At 49.8% G+C, this 17218-nt stretch overlaps 6 protein-coding genes across 6 annotated transcripts; 2 read left to right on the forward strand and 4 right to left on the reverse strand.

Annotated features, from left to right (window-relative positions):
* Positions 1-887: 887 nt before the first annotated feature.
* On the reverse strand, positions 888-2481 carry Pdw03_5207 (Obg-like ATPase 1; the record flags this gene model as incomplete). Its single annotated transcript, XM_014683603.1, has 6 exons — positions 888-1192; positions 1248-1503; positions 1557-1628; positions 1691-1833; positions 1897-2119; positions 2266-2481. 6 exons carry the CDS (start codon positions 2479-2481, stop codon positions 888-890), a joined length of 1215 nt encoding a protein of 404 aa, XP_014539089.1.
* A 983-nt stretch (positions 2482-3464) lies between these two features.
* Pdw03_5208 (Arrestin-like, N-terminal) lies at positions 3465-4900 on the forward strand (the record flags this gene model as incomplete). Its single annotated transcript, XM_066100982.1, has 5 exons — positions 3465-3499; positions 3556-3687; positions 3741-4050; positions 4106-4552; positions 4622-4900. 5 exons carry the CDS (start codon positions 3465-3467, stop codon positions 4898-4900), a joined length of 1203 nt encoding a protein of 400 aa, XP_065957922.1.
* Positions 4901-5074: 174 nt separating this feature from the next.
* On the reverse strand, positions 5075-6476 carry Pdw03_5209 (uncharacterized protein; the record flags this gene model as incomplete). Its single annotated transcript, XM_014683601.1, has 2 exons — positions 5075-6230; positions 6307-6476. The coding sequence occupies 2 exons, from the start codon at positions 6474-6476 to the stop codon at positions 5075-5077; spliced, it is 1326 nt and encodes a 441-aa protein (XP_014539087.1).
* A 1620-nt stretch (positions 6477-8096) lies between these two features.
* Positions 8097-10274, reverse strand: Pdw03_5210 (Chitin synthase activator (Chs3), putative; the record flags this gene model as incomplete). The annotated part of the gene is made up of 2 exons (XM_014683600.1): positions 8097-8146; positions 8210-10274. The coding sequence occupies 2 exons, from the start codon at positions 10272-10274 to the stop codon at positions 8097-8099; spliced, it is 2115 nt and encodes a 704-aa protein (XP_014539086.1).
* An 861-nt stretch (positions 10275-11135) lies between these two features.
* Positions 11136-11672, reverse strand: Pdw03_5211 (uncharacterized protein; the record flags this gene model as incomplete). The annotated part of the gene is made up of 3 exons (XM_066100983.1): positions 11136-11177; positions 11251-11530; positions 11581-11672. 3 exons carry the CDS (start codon positions 11670-11672, stop codon positions 11136-11138), a joined length of 414 nt encoding a protein of 137 aa, XP_065957923.1.
* Positions 11673-12013: 341 nt separating this feature from the next.
* On the forward strand, positions 12014-16901 carry Pdw03_5212 (Chitin synthase F; the record flags this gene model as incomplete). The annotated part of the gene is made up of 7 exons (XM_014683599.2): positions 12014-12121; positions 12598-12602; positions 12681-15407; positions 15458-16263; positions 16328-16349; positions 16673-16742; positions 16791-16901. The coding sequence occupies 7 exons, from the start codon at positions 12014-12016 to the stop codon at positions 16899-16901; spliced, it is 3849 nt and encodes a 1282-aa protein (XP_014539085.2).
* Positions 16902-17218: the final 317 nt, after the last annotated feature.

Here is a 17218-nt window from a genome sequence, read left to right on the forward strand (position 1 = left end):
CTGTCAACACGTTCTACCAGCTTAGCTTACCAGGTTGATCACGGCCACGAGCGTAAAAAAACGGACATAATCCTTTAAGCCCATCATGTTGCTCAGTTGCAGTCATGATATTCGGGATTTCCTGCCGTTTCCCATGATCGGTTACACCATCTCACTCTTCTTGGTCACGTACAGCTGAGAGAAAGCAAACTGTCAAATACGCGCCACACGGCCATTTGCATCAATGTCTTGAGTAAATGAACACTTAATGGTGGTCGGCCACTATGAAAACTCGTCTAGAACAGTGTGTGTTGAACAACATCCGACCTACCATATGCCAAGAATGTTCCACATGTCCAGAAATCAACATCACAAGACCAAAAACTCACCATGAATTGAGTCATATATCTACACAGCCACTTGTTTCCACATTTATTTTGCAACCCCACTCGGCTATCGACATCCCGTATGTGACGACAAGGATTGATTCAGGGTATCAGATCACACACCCTCTGCCTGATGATCGACTGGGGTCGTTTCAAATTCCAAGTTTGAAGTAGATAGCGCCCCACTTTTAACAGCTACTGACATTGTGCATTTGGATATCGTTTTCGGCAATTTCCTTGATGTCGCTTTTTCAAACTCCACGAATGATTACTTGTCACTAGATCTCAACATGCTCGTTTTCGAATTTGTTCCTCACGATCTAAGTTGACAGAAATTGCACGAGAGTGAGAGGTTCTCAAATAAATACAAGGCTGATCACATAAGGTATCTTTGCTAGTCATCGAAGGGTATCTATTGAAACAAGTTCAACAGTACAATGAAATTTGCCCCCGTTCCACTACAGCAGTAGTAGAATTTTTGTACCCCAACCCGTCGCTAGTTGGAACTCTGAATTGAAGTCTCTACTTCTTCTTGGGCGGTGCAACATTGAACTGGAAGTGCACGATGTCACCATCTTGAACGACGTAAGACTTGCCCTCCTGTCTGTACTTTCCAGCAGACTTAATTGGGCCCATCGACTTCTCGCCATTGCAGAGGTCGTGGAAGTCTTGGTATGCCACAACTTCGGCCTTGATGAAACCGCGCTCAAAGTCGCCGTGAATGACACCTGCTGCTTGCGGAGCTAGTGTTCCCCGCTTGATAGGCCAGCAGCGGATTTCTTTCTCGCCAGCAGTAAAGTAGTACTGCAGGCCCAACTTGGTAAAGCCTGTCATGACTGGTTAGTCTGGGTACAGCAGGTGATGCGGACATCGGGGACAGACCTTCGGTAGTGATCTTTCCCAAGCGGCTCTGGACCTTAATATCGGCCATGAAAGCCTCGAGTGCTGGCTTGTCGTCCCTCAGGGACCACAGCTTCTCCTCGAACTCGACGGAGAAGGGGATGATGTCTGTGCCTTGGCCGCCGTGGGCCTTAACCCACTCCGCGATCTTGGGCAAGTACTTGCATTTTTGGCGGAGGTAATCCTTCATCGTAAGGTTGATGAGGTAGATCACCGGCTTGGTAGTGATGAGGCGCAACTTGATATTTTTTTTAGCATTGTCTCTTGAGCATTGTGGAATCCCGAACATACCTTCTCGTTGATCAACTCGATTTCCGGAGTCGTCCACTCTCCATCTCTAACAGGCTTGTCCTGTTCCAAGAGCTATAAAAAAAAGTCAGCAAACTATGTTTCGCACGTCTGTCCAAAGAGAGCTGGTTGCATACCTCCTTGATCTTGGCAGTTGTCTCGTCGAACAGCGGCAGCATCTTGAACTTTCCACCAGCCTTGCGCACGATTGCCTCTTCGGCCACCTTAGCCTTGGCAAGGATATCCAAATCCTTCTTACACAGCTCGCTCTGAATGGTATCTGCACGGCAGCACCATCAGCGTCTATTTCTCTTGCATCCTGAGGGGGGTGCGGGATTCTTACCCAAGTCGCGAACAGGATCAACGGAGTCATCCACATGAAGAACCTCATCGTTGTCAAACGCCCGCACAACATGGTACATGCCATCCACAGCCTGGATATGACTCAAGAAAGCATTTCCTAAGCCGGCTCCCTCACTCGCTCCCTTGATCAGTCCGGCGATGTCCGTAACCTGCAAGTACGCCGGGTATTTACTCGGTGGGTTCCAGACCTTGCACAAGAAGTCCTATCCCACAGAATTAGTTGGGCGCTCATTGTATTGAAGTGACATTGAAGTGACCAGAAAGGGAAAGAGCCTCCCGAGAGGGCTAAGATTCATCACGTGGCTATACCCACAGAGAAACCGGAAAATGGGAAAAAAAAAATACATACATATCTTGGGTCAGGAACCACGCAGCGCGCTTCATTTGGCTCGATCGTGCAAAATGGATAATTTTCTGCCGCAGCGTTCTGCTCGGTCATGAGGTTGAACAGCGAACTCTTGCCCACGTTCGGTAGGCCGACACAGCCCATCTTGAGGTTGGACTTGACGCGCCCGAAGGCGACGACATTGTTCGTCGGCGCTTCCACTGCCTTCTTTGGTGCCATACTGGATTACAGTGCTGAATGAAGGTGTTGTTTTCCTACGATTTCTAAAGGCTCGTGTGCGTGCCACTTCAAAAATTTTGTCAATTATATTCCCGCCCACGGGCGTTCCTGGGTTCTCAGTTCATTGGTTAACTGTTCTTCTTCTCTCCACTTCGGAATAACGGGCCCTACTGCACATATGGGCCCATCACTGCAGACTTGGATAGAGCAGGTATTGTCTCTGAATCTTGAAGATGCTAAAATACTTTCGTGATCGATTAATTTAGGCTTTCTAGATGGGGAGATAAGCAACTATAAATGTTCAATAGTATCAAGAGCCTTTTAAATGCGTTTTTTTTTGGGACCTTTCGACTCAGCAAGTTTGATTAAAGATACTAAGCCCGACATTTAATTACCACTTTAATTATCTTGCTATGCCCTAATCCACTCGGATGTACTTTCAACATTATGAAAGATTGCCATTTTCGGCGACACCTTTACCGTTAGCGTTGTGGTGCAGAAACGTTCACATGCATAATATAAGTGCATGAAAACCAATAGTAGGTAAGATGCATGCTTCTTCGCAATATGCTAAGGCTCAAATACTATGACAGATCGAATACTTGAAGAAGTAGCCGTCATATGATTGTGACAAGATGTTCATCATAGATCAAGGAATGCTGCCAGTCAAGTCGCCAGAAAAACAAAACCAAGAACTGACCTTGAAAGCCGTTCGCGTCTTGTTGTCACACGCGTAATACGACAGCTTCAAAAGAATGCAAGTACTTCTGTCCGTGGCGAAGAGTTACGTTTGTCCGGGTTTGAGACCTTGAAATCAGCTCCCCGACCCCGTTTAGGAATGCCCGCATCGTTGCGCGTACACGAGTATAAAAGTACACAATGTGCCATGATTCCCCCGCTTTAAATAGGCCAGCTCACAGGAAGTTGAGTTCTGTATCAAACTCACAATTTTATCAAGTTAAGTACTACTTGGACAGTTGACTATGTTCCGTGGACACATTACCCGTTCTGAGTTGAGGTATGAATGTTCCTGATGCTAGTTTTCCGATAGTGACCTAACCCATGTTCCACTAGTCTGGATCAACCATGCATCTTCATTTCCGAAGATCGACACCCAGTTTCTGTAACAGGAAGACTCAATCTCACTCTTGCACAAACTGTCTCAGTCAAGAGTATCAAAGTGAGATTGAGGGGGATCTTTACAGTGTAAGGACTCCCATAACGTATTTCGTTGAATATCTTACTAATTCTATTCATAGCCCTATCGAGGGACTCTTTGGATCAGAGAGTCGCGAGCAGATCACATTCGAGCGAGAACAGCCACTCGCTGCTTCAAAAACGCTCAACGCATTCCAAATGCCGGCAGGAGACCACGCATTTCTATTCGATATTCCGCTTCCAAGTAAGATTCTTGATACGGCGACTGGTGTAAACCATCAATATCACACATATCGTGTAGAGGCCATCATCGAGCGCCGCCTCAAAAGCGACTTTGTGGTCTCACAGCCAGTTAGGATTTATCAAGTTTCCGACTTGGAGACAAGCTATTTAAGGCCATATTGCCCATTGGTTAGTACTTTACATCGGGTGCATATTGCGGCATACAAATGGCTGATGAAAGTAGACTCTCGAGGGTCACTCCAATGAAAATATCCAGTATTGCCTCTCCATCACTGACCGGAACGTTCCATTTGGTTGCACATTTTCTGTGGAATGTTGGTTTGCCCCGATGCTAAAATATGCCAAGCTCAACACTGTTGCAATCCAAGTGACTGAGAAACAAACTGCACTGTTGGAAGCTACTGCTGCAGAATCAGTGCGATACAACATGCGGTTTGTCACTGCAGCAAAAACTCAACCTGTTCTCTCCAAGACCATTAATTTCTCCCAACAGGATGAGTCTCCGGGAGATGATTGCCCGGAAATTGAATGGCGCTTCACCACATCCGTCTCTCTGCCTCAGAGCCTCGGCGCCTGCTCGCAGAGTATATCTACCAAATACCTCAAGATCACCCATGAGCTTTCTATCACTGCTGAGTTCCACGATGAGGCAGGGAACGTAACAGCTGAGGTATGCAAAAAAAAAAAAAAAAAAAATTCCTTAGTCGAAGATTCACGACATGCAGCTGACAAAACTTAGATCACAAAAATTATGCCATTGAAGATTTATATGACACCTAATGTTATTGGAGACAGTGCATCCATTCATGTGGAGGATATCCAACTCATGCAGGGAAGCCAAAGTCCTCCCCCGGCTTATAGCGACCACTTTTCGGACTTGGTAGTATCGGCAGCTACGCAAATGAATCTATGTGAACATCTGGTGCGGGCAGAGATCGATTCTGCGCGATCGTCAAGTGAGGAAAGGGTGAGTATTCACACGGTGGATCCTGCTCCTCGATATGAAGAGATCGTATAGTCTGTTTGAGTCTGGACTGTTTTTGTGTCGACTCTTTTATCTACCCCGATGTTGATATTGTGTCAGCTTCACTGAATTTTTGGAACAAGGGCTAAGAGCTTCCTTTTCGCAAATTTCCTCTCATTCCATCTGTCAGATGCTTTAATGAAACTAATTCATGTCGAATTCCAAGTCTCATTGCACCTTGTAGACCAGTCCCTCTTCAGCCCCTACTTGTCCATGACACAGCCTCTCCCACCCTCCCTCGACGCCTCCGGCACCAGAGACACCACTGCCAAACACAATCTTCATGCCTGGCTCGCTCAAATGTCGCACATCCAGCCATTTCTCCCACTGTGCACTTTTTGTTGCGAAGTAGGCTTCCGCACCGACAGACTCGAGGATCGTATCTTGAACCCCGGAAGTGTTGAATAGAACTTTTCCAAGCTCTGCCACCGCTGCTCTCCCAGCAATAGTTTCCTCCGTTGAGTACACCTTCTGCTCACTGCCAACCTGGACCGTGACAACCTTGCAAGATTGCAACTCAGCATGATTCTTGATCAGCGAGAGCGTGTCATGGAGAGAATTCCCACGACCCCCAAAGTCCATGATAACAATCTTCGAAGGCTTCCAGCTAGCCAGCCACTCCGCAGACTCCCTAGAACCAACAGTTCCATACCCAACCACCTTAGAAGGAACAGAAGTAGAGAAAATCCGATCCGCTTCCTCGATGCGCGACACAGCTGATGTAACCTGCAACAAGCCAAGGGGTGCCGAACCGTTCGGCTTTCGCGACACGTAGGATGAGAAAACACGGGCCGTCTTAGTCGACGCGGCTAGGTTCACCACGACCGCGGATGACAAGTCCCCGTCGGATAGGGTCCACTGCAACCCAGCTTGGTTTCCCAGTGGGTGGATGGGGGGTTGGTTTGGGTCAGACGAGAAAACATACTCGCTCAGAACGAACCCAGCCAGCCCGCCAATGAACAGTGTGGTCCAGGCCAAGCGGTCTAGCTCATTCTGCGCAGAATCCGAAAGGGGATTGAGCGCCGTGGTCAGGTCGGAGATGGAGTTCGACGTCGGAGCTACCGTGTAGCGGTTGTACAGCGGCATCAGTTGCTGGCGGTGGTCGCTGGTCTCGATCCAGTGGCCTTCTGGTGATCCGCGTTTGAGTTTGAGATCGGTTAATGTGCTGGTCGTCGGCCAGAATCCGTAAAGGAGTGTTCCTTTGGGCAATTCTGGAATCGTTGTCTCTTCCACCGTTGCATAACCCCAGGCTGGAACGATCCCCCATGCCGATGGGTCGTTGTATGGTGCGGGATAGTCTTCAGATACGGGGTATGCGTCCCACCTGCCAGTGGTGAGAATCTCGTTTCATGTCGTCTTGCGACTGTCTCATCTAGTCTGGATAGAGAATGGCAACGTACCAACGCAAGAGCCCACCCATCCGGGCATAGGTCAAGTTGTTTGAAGTGAGACTGATCAGTTGCGTGCGAATGCTCACCGAAGAGTCCGATCGTTCACGCTGAGCAGGAATGTCAAGGTCGAAGCTCGCATGCTGGCGGTTGTCCAGCTTTGAAACCACATGAACACCCATGGTTGATCCGTTTGGTCTTAAGGCAATTCTCGGTTGAAACGAGTTTTTATTCAGACTGATTACTGATCACTAGCATGAAGATCAGCGGGGAAACCCCACCAGCTGAGAAAGACTACGAGGGGTTCAGGACGATTATGCACCTTTGTGCATGATAGCATGCATCTTGAGTTTATGTTGACATTGTCATTGTTTCGAAATGAGCCATCATATCAATCACGTATTCATAACTATGTGCTCCAACCAGCTCTAACCCCACCCGCCAGATCTTGAAGAGGCTCGGTGTCAACATAACACCAACTTGAGAAGACCATCCATTCAAAAGAGGTGATTGATTTAATTTGCTCTACACCAAGAGCGCCATAATATACTAACACTCCGGGCTAACCCTTGTCACACGGGGATCAAGTCTTGTACATAGCGAAGAGGGGAAGGTTCAAGGCTGTTCTCAGGCATACGGGCCGATTCAGCTTCGTTCTCAACTTTACATGAAAAAGAATCCAGGAAGGTTTGTTCGGAAGTGAACTCGGAGAGGTGTAGAAGTGGATAGTCTCAATCTGTATCTCGCCCTGTGTCTAACGACTTGCATACTTCGCTCCTCATGCTTACATAGCGGGAATCGTCCATTCACAGAAAGGACAAGGTCCATACATAGGGGAGGGTCGAGTCCCTCACTATAATAGGTATCCAAGTTCACATCCCATACATCCAAACACCGATCTGATCTTGACAATCTATATGTTTTCATACATTCATGGAGCTGTGCCTTTTGAGCTCATTCCAACTCCGACGGGTTCTCTTCTACCTCCTATCCCGAGATTGCGATATGAGGCAGATTCCTCGTTAACATCCTGTCGCTCGCGACCAGACTATGTAATGATTTGCATTTGTCACACCACGGTCACAAACAAACAAATTGTCTGCGGTAATGTTGCCATCCCAGGGCATGGACATACCTAGGTATTACATGATATAAAGGGTCCAGAGCCGATTTCAAAATTCGTCGTATCAAACAGGCCCAGGCCCCTGGCGAAGAGCTGCCAAAGATGAAAGGGAATGGAGAATTAAAATTTGGCTATGCTGAAATTAGAGGCAGACGTTGGGAAGTGCACGAGGGAGTGGCAGATTTAAAAGAGAATTTTATAAAGCCAAAACAAAAAACCGGGATACCAGCGAAAAGTAGATCCACGCGAAGATTAGAGCGCAAAGGAATGAATGCAGAGGAAGACCACCATACAGAGAGAAGACCAAAAGGACGAAAAAGAAAGAAAGAAAGAAAGGAAGATACAGGATAGATACGCAAAGGAGAGTGGTATAAACAACTTGGAGATATCAGAGATGAGTTCAATACTCGAAAGAGATGAGGATTCCAATAATGGGTAGGGGGATTGAAGGTTCGGATTCAGATCGCTTGTAAAATGACGGGTTTCATGCCCGCGCACTACTTGCACTTTGCTTGCGCGGGGTGGGTGTTGCGCAGAGGTTGGGATGGGGATTATGTATGTATTGTCGGCCGTTGACTGGTGTTTCGTAATGAGGGTTTCGGATGCTTGGAAGTTTGACATGTAGACCGTTGGAATAGATCGGGTCATAAATAGGCATGGTTCAGGAGGGCAGGTGGGATTAGAAAATGACGAATCGTTTCTGTTTGGCAGGGCTTTCGACTTCGGGTTCTGAAGAGTTTGTAGGACGTCAGCGAAATGTACATGGATCCAGATCTGGCTTGGTTAACTCACCCTGACCCTGACTTGGACTCTTATCCTTGCGCTCGGCTTTCTTGAGCCTGCCTCCGTTCCGCGTCGCTCCATTGCGCCCAGCCACGCCTTGTTGTGAGCCTTCTGCGGCAGCTCGGATTGTAGCAATGCGATGCTTGGCTCGCTCATCGCCCTGATCCGCTGCCTTGACGTACCACACATTTGACTCGAGAGGATCCCGACGACAGCCAATACCCATTTCAGTAAAGTAGCCAACGGCATACTCGGCCTTCGCGAGGCCGAGATTCGCAGCCTGCAAAGCCCACTCGTAGGCCTCGTTCTCATCCTTCTCGAGCACTGGCTCCGCGCCAATGAGATACCACGCACAAAGCGCCATCATTGACACCGGATGCCCGCTCTGCGCAGCACAGGTATAGAAATGGATGCTGAGCGCCGGGTCGCGCGGACAATTCAGCTTCCCATGCTCATACGCATCTCCAAGCCGATAGCAAGCCTCCACATGACCCAGTTCCGCGGATTTAGTGAATAGCTGCGCGGCATAAGTAGCATCGGGGAAGACATCTTCTCCGAAGCCCTTCTCGTGCATGACACCGAGCTCGTACGGGCCGGAGTTGTACTGCGCATCGGCGGATTCGGTAGCGCGCTTCATCCACTTGACCCCCTCACGGTACCGCTTTCCCAGTCCCATGTCGCCGGCGATACAGGCGTGGGCCATGCGTATCATGGCGCCCGGGTGGTTTTTCGACGCTGCCTGGCGGTAGAATTGCACGGCACGGCTGCCGTCGGCGCGACATCCCCAGCCGAACTCGTAGCACAGCGCTGTGCGGTAGCAGGCTTCGACGTGGCCGTGTTTGCTGGCTGCGATGAAGAGCGGGAAGGCTCGGTCATGGTCCTCAACACCTTTGCTGAAGAAGCCTGACGCGTACCCGTCGCCGAGATAGTACTGTGCGAAAGGGTAGCTGCGGTCTGCGAGACGCTGGAGGATGGATTTTGATTCGCGGAGAAGACGAACGCGCGTTATGGGGCTGGTATCGTTTTGGTCCGTGACTGGCATCTCGCGCATCGAGTTTACCATGAACACGGCGAATTCGTACAGTACCTTGGGCTCGTCGGTTTTCTTTACATTCGCGAGATACATCTCGAATGTCTCCTTGTGGCTCAGAAGAGAGGCGTTGTTTCCGATTGAGGCTTGAAGACGCGAGTTGTCGAATTGTGCTGTTGGGCCGGGCTGTGGGTATGAGGTGTTGAGCAAATCGAGGAGTGAAGAAGACCTGTTTTCGGGGGTTCCAGTCGAATTCTGTGGCGAGGATTGCGCCTGTAGATACGGCGATGCGGAGAGGTTCCGGCGGTGACCCCCATCTGAGCCCGAGGAGTATGTCGAAAGAGGCCGCGAAAGCCTTGATCGCCTAACGGCCAGCTTATCGGTCGAGGCGGACGGGTTATCTTCGGTATTGGGTGCGGGTTTCTTGGTTGGTGTTGCAGCCGGCTGTTGCTGGTGGTGGTAGGTCAGAGGTTCGCAGCTATCCGACGCCTGGGCCACGCTATCCAAGCTTCCCTGCGAAGTGCGGTAGCTCGGACCCTCGCGCTCCAACGAGGGGCCGCTCTTTTTCGGGGTTCCATGTGCGTCATCTTTCTGTGGCTCTACTACCGACCACGAGCCGCTGCTCGCTGGGGTGTGACCATTCGAATGTGTGTAGTGTGAGGCCTGTGATAAGTCTCGCCGCGGACGATGAGCAGGATTCCAGCTCTGCTGAGGTGGCTGTACGGGGCTGTCAAGTGACAAGTCTGCAAACTCGGTGAGCTCCAATTGCGGTGTGGTGGGCCCACTGTATGCGCCGTCGATGCGCGCTTTCGGGGCATCGGGGATGTCTGCGCCATGTGCAATTTTGACCGGTGAGTGTGGAGAATTCTGAATCACGAGAGAGCTTTGGGACTGCGACGCTGAACCTGATTTGCGGTTGAGGTTCAAGCTTTGGGGTCGGTTCGGGATGGTCCGTGGTGATGATGGGTTGAATGGCGGTGATGATCGGAGGTGAGCTGGTGGGGGAGAAGGCAGGGTCTGGTGTACCGGGGCAGGACTGGCCATGGTGTGGTAGGATGTTAACGAAGGTCGAAAGCGAACGGAGGTAGGAGATCCATGAAGAAAAGCGACTGGCTTAGTACTCGATGGGCAATCCGTGGAGAAAATGCGAACATCGCTAAAAGAGTGGACACGACACTATTAGAGATTATTTCATCTACGCACGTCAAGGGAACTTGGAAATGAGAGAAAAGAAAATACGAACAATACGGAGCAAGGGTTCCTTTTTTTTTTCCCATCAAAAATCTCGCTTTTTATTGTGTCTGATCCTTTTTTTTTGGTCTCATACGCTAATATGATCGAGTGGGGATGGTCTATAATTATGTCGCTAGCACCTTCGTAGCACCGAAGAACACGACAATCCTCGGTATTAAAAACTTGCGAAAGATGATGCCTACCAGGTCTGAGAGTGATTTCCGAGACATGCCAGGGTCTAATCGGTGGTCTAACAGCGCCCAAGACATGCCTCTGGCTCTGTACGGAGTACTCCGTACTTGGAACCGTCAAATCCCCTCTTTCACTGTGGAGACGGGGACACTTTTAAGTGGCATCACGGATTTTCATTTGGTGTTTAGTCCGTTCGTAGTGTCGTTAGTGCCCGACCATTCCGGGGCTCTGTGCGTGGCAGATGTGGAAAGTGGAAGTATGGACCCGTGGATGTTAGACAGGACATTTTTTTGGGTTTTTTGTATAGGATGGAACTCAATTAGAAGAGACGGTCAGCTTTGAGCATTCCCGGCTTGAAACAGAGGGGTCTGAGCGTAAAATCGCGAGAGTCGTTCTCCTATGTCCTAAAGGAAAGGAGATTCCATTCCTTTCGCACACAGCTGGTACTGTATGCTTGCAACCACCTCGTCAAAGTACAGATCAAAAGCCAAGGACCCTCAGATGACGACAGTACCTAGGCGACTGCATCCATTAGATAGTACCCGATATTCCAGTACCAAGTGCTAGGTACTAGGTATTTGGGGTTGGAGCTTACTGTACCACGGCTAGTGATGCAGAGAGATGCCATGCCGTCAGGTAAGAGCCGACGAACGGGGCCAGGAAACCGGATTCGTCCAGATCTCGCAAATCCGAAGCCAAGTGGATATCTCAATGGGGTTATGTTCGCATGGTCAATGAAAACTTTCATTCCTGGCATAAGAATGTCGATAAAGATGTGGTCTTCGAGGTAACGGAACGGTGCATATGCACTATGGGGCGATGAACTCTGGGGACTGCCGTGATCGGCCCGCCAGTGTCGATCATAATGGTCGGGCCTGAGGGTACGGAGTCGCTATAGAGTACAGGGGTATCCTGGATGGTTTACATCCAGACAATGCCCTTTTTGACCTCGATCCAGTCCCATGTAAAGAGTTCGGTGGCTAGAACCCAGAGTGGTACTCCGTCCGGAGTACCCATCCTCATGTTGATCAAGGGTGTCATACCTCCAGGTGAACCGCGTCTTACATCCTGAAGACTTTTGATTTTAGATCACACCGACTCGAAACACACTCTTGTTCTGATATGCTTCACCAAGCGGTTTCTAGGGGTGGGGGGGGGGGGGGTTCCCAGGGGGTAAGGGGATAAATAAGAAAGGCCCCCAGTTTCGATTCTCTTGTCTGAATTAGGAACTCCGCCCTCCGTAGTTGTATTCCGTCGGGTTGCAAACCGTGGCAATTAGATATCAAGCGTGGCAATTACCTAAGACCAGTGGATAGCGTCTTAACCCAAAAGAGAAAAGGGAACCCCGTGATCAGAAAATGTTGTTCCCATGGATTTTGTACCTTGGAGGACAAGTGATTGGTCTATCGGGCGATGAGAATAGTGTGATTGGCCTACTTCGTACCCCTAGCGACGAGATTTATGGTGTAAATCTCTTAATCACTGGAGATGTCTGAGTACTATGGCCAGGTAAAACATGCCTAACCTTTCTCAGGCTAAGCGTCAGAAAGCCCGTACAGGGTCTTTGTCTCAGAGCCTCCCTTTTTCCTATAAACATGTTCGTTGCTACTGATCTATTACTACTCCGTACTCCGTACTCTATTCGCTCTTCTCTGTGTTTTAGATCTGTCAATTTCTTGCATAGGTGGGGGCTTTGTTGATTCTCCACCTCGTTGCACAGGCCGACCGTACCACTTTCGCTGAGAACTCCCTTTGCATTTTGACAACTCTACTTGCTGGTCGATAAAGACAGTTGTAAAAGAGATTGAAACAAAATCACGAGTCTTATCATTTACATCGAGGACCGGATCAGTGCATTTGACATGCTTCAGACGGCAAACCACCGATCCGCATTGTGAACAGTCTTTCTCCACACCACCTGCTGCTGATGAGCCGCAGATAGTCAAAGTGAGTTGCTACCAATTCAAAGGTCATCAAGTTAGCAGCCTCCGAGTCGGGATTGACTAACATCAGCCACTCTCACAGGAGCGAAATGTCTTTGCCGCAGAGGCCAGGCAAGCCCTCTCCTCGGCGCGACGAAGGCCGCGCATTTCGCGAATCCTATCAGCGCCGTCGACGAGATATCGACTCGGGCGCTTACAGCGATGACCCCATTTCCCCTTCCCACCGACATCGTCGCCGACATTCCAGCCACCGAAGAGCAATGGACACCGACGAAGAGCGCATGGACCGGAGCGGCGATGTGAGACACAAAAAACGCATGGTCAAACCAGAGCGTAGGAACGACGACCGCGAACAACCCAACTATCACTATCGTCAAAAATCAACCCACATGCCCACTTATCCCTCGACAACGGGAAACGATCCGCTGTTGGATAACAGAGATGGCGAGGCGGAGACGAACAGCTCGCGCAGCATGGACATGAAGAACAAGGATGGTCTGTACGGTGCGCGGGGTAATGTCAACAAGCCCATGGAGCGGGTTCCTAGTAGACGTCGCTCAAAGAAGAAGAAGAGAGGCTCGCGGAGGTCATCGAAGGGAGCTGCGGATGAACAGAAACGCCTGAAGGCTATGCAGCAGAGTGGCCCGCCCGAGCTCTGGCCAACATATTGTACCGTGCTCACATTCTTCATCCCGGACTTTGTGCTAAAATGCTTCGGCATGCCACAGAAAGAGCAGCGCACTGCTTGGCGGGAGAAGATTGGCCTCATCAGCATCATTCTGATGGTCGGTGCTTTTGTTGGTTTCCTGACTTTCGGTTTCACGGCTACGGTTTGTGGTTCACCCCCGGTTCGATTGAAGGTCAACGAAATCAGTTCCAACTACATGATCTTCCACGGAAGGACATACGACTTGGCCGGTTCAAAACACCCCGCTGCCGCTGGTATTCCCGGTGGTTCCAATGTTATCTACGACTTGCCACACAAATATGGCGGACAGGATGGCAGCTTCTTCTTTCAGCAGGTGAATGGTGCGTGCAAGGGGTTGATTACGGCTCAACCTGGTAGTGATATTCCAACAAATTCCAATGGAGATCTCGGGTGGTATTTCCCCTGTGCACCCTTCAACCAGGATGGTTCGTCCTCGCCAAATTTAACCGCTCCATTTTACACGGGCTGGGCTTGCCACACCAGCAAAGCGGCTCGTGAGCCATTCTACTCGCTGAAAAGTGATGGAGATGTGTACTACACATGGGAGGATACGAAGAACAAGAGTCGAAACCTGGCGGTATACTCCGGAAATGTGCTCGACCTTGACCTTCTCGCTTGGTTCGACCGTACTCAGGTGTCCTATCCCAAACAATTCGACGAGCTCCGCAAGAACCCGGATGTCCGCGGTGTTGATCTTACTTACTACCTACAAAGTGGGGAAGAGAAGAAGATCGGCAAGTGCTTGGCGCAGATTATCAAAGTCGGCAGCATCGACACTGATACTATTGGCTGTATCGCGTCGAAAGTCGTGCTCTACGTATCCCTGATCTTTATTCTCTCCATCGTGGTTGTGAAATTCGCTTTCGCCCTGCTTTTCCAGTGGTTCCTGATCAACAGGTATGCCGCGCAGACCACGAGCATGTCCTCCGATGCTCGGACTCGCAATCAGCAGATCGAAGACTGGTCCAACGACATCTATCGGCCCGCTCCTCGAATCGCCGAAACCACCATTTCCGATCGCTTCAGCAAACGTTCCAGTTTCTTCCCGACCACTTCCCGTTTCTCGAGTCCGTACAATGTGAGCAGCAGCACTGGCAGCAAGCAAAAGCCCATGTATATCACGATGGCGAGCCAGAACTCAACTTCTCGTCTCATGCCCAGCTCTAGTCCTAGCACTATGTACAAGTTAAGCCACAGTGGTAGCGGGGGAACCCTGAGCGCTGATAACTCTCGGCATAACCCTGCTGCAAGTCGGACTAGCTTGATTCCTCCCGCCCAGGGTCAGCAAGATTCGGGTTATACCACACTGTCGACGGATCATGATGGCTCGGGTCCTGCTGCCTTCATTCACGAGGCTGTTGTTCCTCAGCCTCCGCCTGAATGGCAGCCATTCGGCTACCCTCTAGCTCACAGTCTTTGTCTGATTACTTGCTACTCTGAAGGCGAAGAGGGTATCAGGTCGACTTTGGATTCAATTGCCACGACCGACTACCCGAACAGCCACAAAACGATCTTGGTCATCTGTGATGGTCTTATCAAGGGCCAGGGAGAGGAATTTTCCACGCCAGATATTGTCTTGGGCATGCTCAAGGACCCTGTTATTCCCAAGGACGAGGTCCAGCCCTATTCCTATGTGGCCGTCGCTACTGGCTCCAAGCGACACAATATGGCCAAAGTCTACACTGGGTTCTACGACTACGGCGATACTTCGATCATCCCGGCGGAAAAGCAACAGCGTGTTCCTATGATGGTGGTTGTCAAGTGCGGAACTCCACAGGAGTCAACGCTATCAAAGCCTGGTAATCGAGGCAAGCGAGACAGTCAGATCATTCTCATGTCTTTCCTCCAGAAGGTCATGTTCGATGAGCGTATGACGGAACTCGAGTTTGAGATGTTCAATGGCCTGTGGAATGTCACAGGCATCGCGCCGGACTTCTACGAGCTTGTTCTCATGGTCGATGCCGATACCAAGGTGTTCCCGGACAGCTTAACACACATGGCCTCGGCCATGGTGAAGGACCCAGAAATCATGGGTCTCTGCGGAGAGACCAAGATCGCTAACAAGACCGACAGCTGGGTATCAATGATCCAAGTCTTCGAGTAAGTTTTCCACCGTTGAGCAACCGGTACAACAACTAATTCTGCAATAGGTACTTCATCTCTCACCACCAAGCCAAATCATTCGAATCCGTCTTTGGTGGTGTCACCTGTCTCCCTGGATGTTTCTCCATGTACCGAATCAAAGCCCCCAAGGGCGGCCAAAACTACTGGGTCCCGATTCTCGCAAACCCCGACATCGTTGAACACTACTCGGAAAACGTCGTCGACACCCTCCACAAGAAGAACCTGCTCCTTCTTGGTGAAGATCGCTACCTCACGACCCTGATGCTCAAGACCTTCCCGAAACGCAAACAGATCTTCGTCCCCCAAGCCGTCTGCAAAACAGTCGTTCCTGACTCATTCCTCGTCCTGCTCTCTCAGCGCCGTCGTTGGATCAACAGTACCGTCCACAACCTCTTCGAACTGGTCCTCGTCCGTGATCTGTGCGGAACCTTCTGTTTCAGCATGCAGTTCGTCATCTTCATCGAGCTGATCGGAACCCTCGTCCTACCCGCCGCCATCTCATTCACCATCTACGTCGTCATCGTCTCCATCGTTAGGAGACCCGTCCAGATCATTCCGCTCGTTCTGCTTGCCCTGGTCTTGGGTCTGCCGGGTGTTTTGATCGTCGTCACGGCACACAAACTCGTCTACGTGCTCTGGATGTTGATTTACCTCCTCTCGCTTCCGGTCTGGAACTTCATTCTGCCCATGTATGCGTTCTGGAAGTTTGATGACTTCAGTTGGGGTGACACCCGGAAGACTGCAGGGGAGCAGGACAAGGGACATGGTGATGGCGAGGGTGAGTTTGATAGTACGAAGATCACGATGAAGCGGTGGCGGGATTTTGAAAAAGGTAGGTCTTACTCTGTCCTCCTGGAAGGATTGGATGGATGGATGGATTCTAACATTCTTGTCAGAACGCCGCCTGCACAGTGCTTGGTCCCAGCCGCAAGCTTCGACGGATCCTTATCCTTCGCAGCACGAGACATACTCACATTTTTAACGAAAGCGATAGCGCTTGTTTTGTTGTTTTCCCCTTGTGTTTTGCTTCTATCTGTTTCTCCCGGATGCATCTGGTTTCGATGTGATCGTACCCGTTCCATGCCGGCGTTCAAATATTCTTATAATGTAGTTCAGGGCGCTGCACGACTGACGAGTTGATTATTTCACGTGTGCTCATATCTTGATTCTTGTTGGTTGTTTTTCGCTTCTGTTTCAAGCCTTTCGCTCTAGTTTGTACTTTGTACAGCTACTTTGTACAGCGTTGCCCTGTTAGTCCATAAATCGCCATCCTCATCGACACTGCGTAATCACAAAAGCGTGAGAAATCCGGTAAAGCAACATGAACCATTATGCTAGTTCTGGTCTGACATTTCACAGGTCAACTACACAGCCCGATGTATGTTCAGCCCAAGCTGTGCCCGAAAGGATCAAAGCGCAAGTCACCGGGCTGATCCGGTTGAAATCTGCATGCGTTCGACCTATATGTAGAGTACTCCCTGCATTGTTTACGTTTCCACAAGCGAGGCTAGAGGGGATATATTAGATCTAGATTGAACATGGCTTTGCTAAATTTCGATTATTTACTTCCCATGCTTCATTGAAACTAAGATGGGCACCTTTTTTTTATAATCCTATAATAATCAGAGTGCACACTCGAGAGTGATCATGATTAGGCTAAATGTTCAGACCTTTAACATCGCATTCTTTCTACCAAGTCTATCATCTTTACCTGGATCCTCTCTTTTCGGCATCTTCTCCCCGAAAGGCGGAGAATGTCAACTCACGTTTTTTCTTCCCACGTTCGA

The sequence above is a fragment of the Penicillium digitatum genome, chromosome 6, assembly GCF_016767815.1.
Source record: "Penicillium digitatum chromosome 6, complete sequence".
Lineage (NCBI taxonomy): Eukaryota > Fungi > Ascomycota > Eurotiomycetes > Eurotiales > Aspergillaceae > Penicillium > Penicillium digitatum.